The sequence below is a fragment of the Lipotes vexillifer genome, unplaced genomic scaffold (assembly GCF_000442215.2).
Source record: "Lipotes vexillifer unplaced genomic scaffold, Lipotes_vexillifer_v1.1 scaffold628, whole genome shotgun sequence".
NCBI classification, from domain to species: Eukaryota; Metazoa; Chordata; class Mammalia; order Artiodactyla; family Lipotidae; genus Lipotes; species Lipotes vexillifer.
The window spans coordinates 1,928,388-1,937,879 of NW_006779395.1; the positions used below are offsets into that span (position 1 = coordinate 1,928,388).

At 38.5% G+C, this 9,492-nt stretch overlaps 1 protein-coding gene across 1 annotated transcript in view; it reads left to right on the forward strand.

Moving 5' to 3' along the window:
• Nucleotides 1-9,492, forward strand: part of MASTL (microtubule associated serine/threonine kinase like) — a 35,167-nt gene that overhangs the window by 10,908 nt on the left and 14,767 nt on the right. The window contains exons 5-6 of the mRNA XM_007452586.1: nucleotides 6,223-6,332; nucleotides 6,524-6,674. Of these exons, the coding sequence (XP_007452648.1) occupies nucleotides 6,223-6,332; nucleotides 6,524-6,674 (261 nt within the window). The remainder of the gene's footprint in view (nucleotides 1-6,222; nucleotides 6,333-6,523; nucleotides 6,675-9,492) is intronic.

A 9,492-nucleotide genomic window follows, 5' to 3' on the forward strand; every position in this document is an offset into this window, starting at 1 on the left:
AAAAAAAAAAAAAAAAAAAAAAAAAAAAGTAATAAATGAATCATTTTACACTATTAAACTAGCCAAAAGAAAAAAAGGAGAGCTGAAGATCCGGTGTTAATGAGACTGCAGAAAGCACAGGAAGTTTTCCTAGGGACACTGTAAATAAGCATAGTTCTTTCCAAAGGAAATGGACCAGTGTGGTTTAAGAAACAAAGGTTTTAATTCTTTTCGACCTAGTGACTTGTGTCTTGGAATTTATTCTAAGGAAATGGTTCAAAAGAATAATATATATGGGGCTTCCCTGGTGGCGCAGTGGTTGAGAGTCCGCCTGCCGATGCAGGGGACACGGGTCCGTGCCCCAGTCCGGGAGGATACCACATGCTGCGGAGCGGCTGGGCTCGTGAGCCGTGGCCGCTGAGCCTGCACGTCCAGAGCCTGTGCTCCGCAACGGGAGAGGCCTCAACAGTGAGAGGCCCGCGTACCGCAAAAAAAATAAAATAAATAAAATAAAATAAAAATAAAAATAAAAAAAGAAGAATATATATGAATAAAGTTGTTTGTAGCAGCATTGTTTCTAACAGAGAAACTAGAAACTACTTAAGTTTATTACAGAAACATGGAGAAATGACAGCTTCCTGACTTGGTAGCATGTTGTATTATCTACTAAAATGGCAGAGGATGGAAATAAATGAGCAGTAGAACCAAAGATTGGGTTATAAATTATTAACCGTGGGATTATAAATATTTGAAAGTAAATAGAGAGCTACAATTCTTTATTTGCAAGTACAAATTTTTTTTGTTTTTTTTGGCTGTATGCGGGCTTCTCACTGTTGTGGCCTCTCCCGTTGCGGAGCACAGGCTCCGGACGCGCAGGCTCGGCGGCCATGGCTCACGGGCCTAGCCGTTCCGCGGCATGTGGGATCTTCCCGGACCGGGGCATGAACCCATGTTCCCTGCATCGGCAGGCGGACTCTCAACCACTGCGCCACCAGGGAAGCCCTAAACATTTTTTAATAAGGCAAATCTAACTCCTCAGTTTCAGAAAAGATATTGGGAAAAATTTCAAATGAGAAAAATTTTGTATTTTTTTTCCCTTTTTTCTTTTTCTTTTTTTTTTTGGTCTGCGCTGTGCGCCATGAAGGATTGTTGCTCCCCTACCAGGGATCAAACACGTGCCCCCTGCATTGGGAGTTCGGAGTTTTAACCACTGGATCGCCAGGGAAGACCCAGAAAAATTTTGTATTAGGGTGATATTGCTGATGAATTTAAATTATTTTTATATTATAATATTAATATTTTTTATTTTTATTTTTTCATATCTCATGGTTTAGTTTAAAGATAGCTCCCAAACATTGTGAATTTAGGTTAATATAAATAATTCTATGAAAAACATCTTGGAGCATACAGGTTTTTCTGATTTGGTTTCTTTCTTTTCCTTTTTTTTTTGGATTGTGATTTAAAAAAACTCATAAGGTAAAATTTACCATCTTAACCATTTTTAAGTGTGTACTTTAGTAATATTGACTCTAGTCACATTGTTGTGCAACAAATCTCTACAACTTTTTCATTTTGTAAAACTGAAACTCAGTACTCCATTTTCCCCTCCCCGCAGCCCTGGCAGCCACAGTTCTACTTTCTGTATGAGTTTGATTACTTTAGATACCTCATATAAGTAGAATCATACAGTATTTGTCTTTTTGTGACTGACTTATTTCACTTAGCATAGTGTCCTCAAGTTCATCCATATTGTAGTATGTGACAGGATTTCTTTCTTTCTTAAGGCCACATTTTATACACACACACACACACACACACACACACAGATATACATACGCGTGCCGTGTTTTATTTATCCATTCACCTGTCAATAGGTATTTGGGTTGCTTCTGCCTCTTCTCTATTGAGAATGATGCTGCAGTGAACATAAGTATGTAAATAAGTCTTGAACACCCTGCTTTCAATTCTTTTGGGTGTATACCCAGCAGTGGAATTGCTGGGTCATATAGATCAAATTCTATTTTTAATTTTTTTTTGCAATACGCAGGCCTCTCACTGTTGTGGCCTCTCCTGTTGCGGAGCACAGCCTCCAGATGCGCAGGCTCAGTGGCCATGGCTCACGGGCCTAGCCGCTCCACAGCATGTGGGAAATTCCCGGACCGGGGCACAGACCCGTGCCCCTGTATCGGCAGGCGGACCCTCAACCACTGTGCCACTAGGGAAGCCCTATTTTTAATTTTTTGAGGAACCTCCACTGTGTTTTTCATAGTGGCTGCACAGTTCTACATTTTACAATTTACCAGCAATGCACAAGGGTTCCAATTTCTCCACATTCTTTCCAACACTTATTTTCTGTTTTTTGATAGTGGTCATCCTAATGCACGTAAGGTAATATTTCATTGTAGTTTTGATTTGCATTTTTCTATTGATTACTAATGTTGAGCATCTTTTCATAAGCATGTTGGCCATTTGTATATCTTCTTTAGAGAAGTGTCTTTCCAAGACTTTTGTTCACAGTTTAATTAGATTACTTGGGTTTTTTTGTTATTGAGTTGAAGTTGTTTCTATATTCTGTATATGAACCCATTATCAGATAAATAATTTACAGATATTTCCTCCCAATCTGTAGGTTGTCTTTTCAGTCTGTTGATTGTTTCCTTTGATGTGCAGAAGTTTTGAAGTTTGATATAGTCCCATTTGTTATTTTTGCCTTTTTCCTGTGCTTTTAAAGTCATAACCAAGAAATCATTGCCATAATATTTTTTAACTTGTTTAATTTGTAAAATATTTTTAAAGAAGTTTATTGTCATTTTTATTGTTTCATCAAAATGAGGTATAAATGAAATTCATAAAATTCAAACTTTCAGCCTACCTTTTAAAGTCTTACACCACATACAAAGCATTACACTTCTCTTACTACTTTTTTTTTTTTTCAAATTTATGTATTTATGTATTTATTTTTGGCTGTGTTGGGTCTTCGTTTCTGTGCGAGGGCTTTCTCTAGTTGTGGCAAGCGGGGGCCACTCTACATCACGGTGTGCGGGCCTCTCACTGTTGCGGCCTCTCTTGTTGCGGAGCACAGGCTCCAGACGCACAGGCTCAGTAGTTGTGGCTCACAGGCCCAGTTGCTCCGCGGCATGTGGGATCTTCCCAGACCAGGGCTCGAACCCATATCCCCTGCATTGGCAGGCAGATTCTCAACCACTGCACCACCAGGGAAGCCCTCTCTTTACTACTTTTGATAGCTAAAGAAAATAGTACAATATTACGTGTGAGTGCTGAATGTTCTATTTTACAATGTTACACATTGAAACCTGATAGAAATCTGCATCATTTTCTATCTTGCCCTATACTTACATAGTTAGCTCACATGAGGGGCCCACAATTTATATTAATTCCTTAAATAGATTCTGTTTTTGAAATTTATTTTATATTCTTTTTTTGTGTGTGTGGTACACAGGCCTCTCACTATTGTGGCCTCTTCTGTTGCGGAGCACAGGCTCTGGACATGCAGGCTCAGCGGCCATGGCCCACGGGCCCAGCCGCTCAGCGGCATGTGGGATCTTCCCGGACCGGGGCATGAACCTGCGTCCCCTGCATCGGTGGGCGGACTCCCAACCACTGCGCCACCAGGGAAGCCCTTATTTTATATTCTTAATATTTTGATTCCTTTCTTAGCGTTTTTTACAACCTCCTTTTCTTTCTTTCTTTTTTTATAAATTTATTTATTTATTGATTGATTTTTGGCTGCGTTGGATATTCATTGCTCCGTGCAGGCTTTCTCTAGTTGCGGCGAGCGGGGGATACTCTTTGTTGCGATGCACAGGCTTCTCATTGTGGTGGCTTCTCTTGTTGCAGAACATGGGCTCTAGGTGCTCAGGCTTCAGTAGTTGTGGCACATGACCTCAGTAGTTGTGGCTCGCAGGCTCTAGAGCACAGGCTCAGTAGTTATGGTGCACGGGCTTAGTTGCTCCGTGGCATATGGGATCTTCCCAGACCAGGGCTCAAACCCATGTCCCCTGCATTGGCAAGTGGATTCTTTTTTTTTTTTTTAAACATCTTTATTGGAGTATAATTGTTTTACAATGTTGTGTTAGTTTCTGCTGTATAACAAAGTGAATCAGCTATATGTATACATATATCCCCATATCCCCTTCCTCTTGAGTCTCCCTTCCACCCTCCCTATCCAAGCCCTCTAGGTGGTCACAAAGCACTGAGCTGCTCTCCCTGTGCTATGCAGCTGCTTCCCACTAGCTATCTATTTTACATTTGGTAGTGTATATATGCCTATGCTACTCTCTCACTTTGTCCCAGCTTACCCCTCCCCCTCTGCATGTCCTCAAGCCATTCTCTATGTTGCATCTTTATTCCTGTCCTGCCTCTAGGTTCATCAGAACCTTTTTTTTTTTTTTTAGATTCCATATATATGTGTTAGCATATGGTATTTGTTTTTCTCTTTCTGACTTACTGCACTCTGTATGACAGACTCTAGACCCATCTACCTCACTACAAATAACTCAATTTCCTTTCTTTTTATGGCTGAGTAATATTCCATTGTATATATGTGCCACATCTTCTTTATCCATTCATCTGTCAGTGGACACTTAGGTTGCTTCCATGTCCTGGCTCTTGTAAATAGTGCTGCAGTGAACATTGTGATACATGACTCTTTTTGAATTATGGTTTTATCAGGGTATATGCCCTGTAGTGGGATTACTGGGTCATATGGTAGTTCTATTTTTAGTTTTTTAAGGAACCTCCATAGTGTTCTCCATAGTGGCTGTATCACTTTACATTCCCACCAACAGTGCAAGAGAGTTCCCTTTTCTCCACACCCTCTCCAGCATTTATTATTTGTAGGTATTTTGATGATGGCCATTCTGACCGGTGTGAGGTGATCCCTCATTGTAGTTTTGTTTTGCATTTCTCTAATGATTAGTGATGTTGAGCATCTTTTCATGTGTTTGTTGGCAATCTGTATATCTTCTTTGGAGAAATGTCTGTTTAGGTCTTCTGCCCATTTTTGGATTGAGTTGTTTGTTTTTTTGATATTGAGCTGCATTAGCTGCTTGTATATTTTGGAGAGTAATCCTTTGTCAGTTGCTTCGTTTGCAAATATTTTCTCCCATTCTGAGGGTTGTCTTTTCGTCTTTTTTATGGTTTCCTTTGCTGTGCAAAAGGTTTTAAGTTTTATTAGGTCCCATTTGTTTATTTTTGTTTTTATTTGCATTTCTGTAGGAGGTGGGTCAAAAAGGATCTTGCTGTGATTTATGTCATAGAGTGTTCTGCCTATGTTTTCCTCTAAGAGTTTTAGAGTGTCTGGCCTTACATTTAGTTCTTTAATCCATTTTGAGTTTATTTTTGTGTATGGTGTTAGGGAGTGTTCTAATTTCATATTTTTACATGTAGCTGTCCAGTTTTCCCAGTACCACTTATTGAAGAGGCTGTCTTTTCTCCATTGTATATTCCTGCTTCCTTTATCAAAGATAAGTCTTGCCTCCTTTATCAAAGATAAGGTGACCAACGATAAGGTGTGGGTTTATCTCTGAGCTTTCTATCCTGTACCATTGATCTATATTTCTGTTTTTGTGCCAGTACCATACTGTCTTGATTACTGTAGCTTTGTAGTATAGTCTGAAGTCAGGGAGACTGATTCCTCCAGCTGTGTTTTTCTTTCTCGATTGCTTTGGCTATTCAGGGTCTTTTGTTTTTCCATACAAATTGTGAAATTTTTTGTTCTAGTTCTGTTAAAAATGCGTGGGCAGATTCTTAACCACCATGCCACAAGGAAAGTCCCTTCAACCTCCTTTTCTAATACTTTATTACCAAGAATTATTTTTTTGCCAGTTGGATATCACTCTTGTATTTATCTTTTTTTAATTGATTAATTTATTTTTACCTTTTGACCCCCTTCATCCATTTCTCCCACCCCCTACCCCCACCTCTGGCAACCACCAATCAGTTCTCTGTATCCCTGAGCTTGGTTTTTTGTTTTGTTTTGTTTTTTATATTCTGTATATAGAGGGAACATATGGTGTTTGTATTTCTCTGTCTGCTTAGTCATACATGTTTACTGTATGGCGTGATGGCTTTCCTAGCTCTATTTGTCTTGCACAAGCCAACTTTACAGATAATGTTAATAATGTGGAAAATGAGGCAAAGTTCAGAGCAAATAAGTATTGACTTAGTCAGTGACAGTTGAAGTTTTTGAAGAATATCATATACTTTTCTTTCCATACATAGATATCAATATGATGGATATTCTTACAACACCATCTATGGCTAAACCTAGGCAAGATTATTATTCAAGAACCCCCGGACAAGTATTATCTCTCATCAGCTCTTTGGGATTTGTAAGTACTTGATAAGAAAAAACTCATATAATATGCCCTTTCATGATTGCCATTTAAATGAATTAAAATGTCAAGCATGTTGAATTACTTCAACATTTTATCTACTTAGGTGTATAACAGTCTATACATTTAGGTGGTGTTTTTGTGAAAGTAAATCATAGCATTTGTTTTTCTCTTTCTCTTTTTAATAGCACACACCAGCTGCAGAAAAAAGTCAAGACTCTGCAAATATTCTTTCAGTCCATGTATCTGAAACATCACAGCTTTCTCAAGGACTAACTTGTCCTATGTCTATAGATCAAAAGGACATTACTCCTTATTCTAGCAAACTACTAAAATCATGTGAGTATAAAAGAAAAGGTAGTTTTTTCTATTAAATGTGTCTTTTGAGGAACAAAGTATTTTGGAATATTCAAACGCTCTGGCATTCCTCTGTTCTATCATGTAAATGCCATTTCTGACAGGGGTTGTTGCAGATCTTTAAATCAACAGAATAAAATGTCAAGTTAAGTCTTCAATTAGCTATAGCATTGTAATGATCATTGGGTGAATATTACTATACTGAGTCTATGGAAGTCTTATATGGAGAAGATGTAGTACTTGTACTATTCTGTGACTTTATAAAATTATTTCTAAAAGATTCTGAAATAAAATAGTTGAAGTAAAGTTATGGTTTTTAATTATTACACAATAAAAGACAAAAGTCAAGTAGTAAAGGAGGCAAGTGGGACATTTGTATAGCACTTAACCTTACCCTCTATAACTTATCAACCGTGGACAGTTTAGTTATCTGCATGCATGTTCATCATCTTGGGAATGTGAATAATGATGCTTTGAAGGGTAATTAGTGTTGTTTTTTCCATAGATTTTACCTTGTTTAGAATTTGGTCCTCAAATCTGTATGTATCTTGGATGAATGGATAGACGGATAGATAGAAAGAATTGCGTCCTTTTTACAAATGAGAAAATTAATATTTGAAAACTTTCAGTTACATACTAGTGAGTGGGTCAATTAATTCCTGACTGCAAATATAGTTTTCTGTCCACTGACCCTTTCCTCTTGTTTCTTCAAACACTTCTGTGAACATCAAAATAGCTGAAATATATATATAACTTTGATAAACAGAAAACTGTTAGGGAGTTCCCTGGTGGTCCTGGTTAGGACTCGGCACTTTCACTGCTGTGGCCCGGGCTCAATCCCTGGTCAGGGAATTAAGATCCTGCAAGCCGTGTGGTGTGGCTGGGAAAAAAGAAAAAACAGAAGACTGTTAAAATATAGGATATGCAGATGTGATTTATAGCCTTGTACTTAAGGGAAATGATTGCATCTCCCTCAGCCATTTTTTAATCTGATCAGAACGTGGTAGGCACTGTGCTGGTCACATGAGTGAATATGGAGATCAATACGAGAGGTCCTTGCCTCCAGAGAACCTGTAATTTTGTGGTGATTGTAGGTGTAAAGGAATAATAATAGCAGTCTTATAAAATAAACGCCATAGGAAGAATACTATGATCCAACACAAAAAATGATCATTGCTAACTGGGAAAATCAAGAATGGTTCTAAATAAAGATATAGGAACAGCCAAGCAGGACCTAAAAAGAGAAATAGGATGTTAATAGCTCCAAGTATATTGGAAAAGGGCATTTCAGATAGAGGCATGAGCAAAGGCATGGACACATGGAAGTATCTTCCATCTTTAGACAGCAGGACAACATGTGAGAATGGGAAGCACGTGCAAAGAAAAAGGAAGTTTAGCAGGTAGATGGGGAAGGTACATGGGGAAGGATCAGTGTTGTTACAGAGAGCCTGGAATGTAAGCTGTAGAAAAAAGGGAGCCACCAAAAGTTTCAAAGCAGGGAATGGTCTGATCATATCGGTGATCCAGAAGGAGCTCAGTAGCAAATATACAGTGTGCAGACGCATTAGATCAGACACAAGTTCCCATGTTGCTGGGGAAAAGCAGCTGAGCAGTTTACTCAGATGTCAAGGTCAGTGTCCAGTGAGTCTCAGGAATCCCATTGAGAGGATTTATGTGCCAAAGACAAAGTTGTTTTAGGCGGACTTTCAAATCTCCTTCCAGTTTCAAAATTCTAAGGTTTATTAGATCAAAAACACTATAGTAAACTAAGAATTTCCTTGGGATTAAAGTCATGTTCACCCTTTTCAGGAAAGAGAAAACAAGATATACATATCTTTTTATATACATATAAAATCTTTATATGCATGTATTGTGATCTTTAGTAAAAGCATGATTATCTATTGTGTCTCATTTTAAGTTCAGGAGCAACAATTTTAATTTTTTTATTTAAAAAAATTTTTGTTTTTGGCTGCATCGGGTCTTCATTGCTGTGTGCGGTCTTTCTCTAGTTGCGGCAAGTGGGGGCTACTCTTCGTTGCGGTGCGCAGGCTTCTCATTGCGGTGGCTTCTCTTGCTGCAGAGCACAGGCTCTAGGTGTGTGGGCTTCAGTAGTTGCGGCACGCGGGCTCAGTAGTTGTGGTGCACAGGCTTAGTTGCTCTGCGGCATGTGGGATCTTCCCAGACCAGGGCTCGAACCCGTGTCGCCTGCATTGGCAGGCAGATTCTTAACCACTGTGCCACCAGGGAAGTCCCAGAGCAACAATTTTTAGCATCGTTATTTGTATATAAGATACAGGAACTTGTATCATAGATGGTGCTGCTTTCTTGCACTGGCTCACTCCTAGACAAATCACTATTATTTGTTTTACCCAGAAGTGTAAAAAAGTTTCTATGGATGTATATAATTCCACACTTGTAAGCATGTAAACCTCAACATTAAAATAAAGCCACAGTTTTAATTAAATACAAATTGAATTGAGTAAACATAGTCCCATTCCAGCCTCCTAGCACACCTGGATATAGCACATCAATAATGGTCCTTCATCAAGAAAACTTTCAAGTTGGATAATGGTTATTCAAAATGGATTTCCTCCTAATTATGTAAGTTCGCTCCCTTGTCCTGATTTCTACTTTATGAATATTGAGAGTTTTGCTTTGTTTTTTAACTTTCAGAACAGTACTTGTATGCCAAAACCACCCAAAGCCATCCTTATGGATGAAATATTGTTTACATGGAAATAGTTCTGATATGAAATACTTAATACTTTTTCTAATTATCTGTAAAGATTCAGGATCAGCA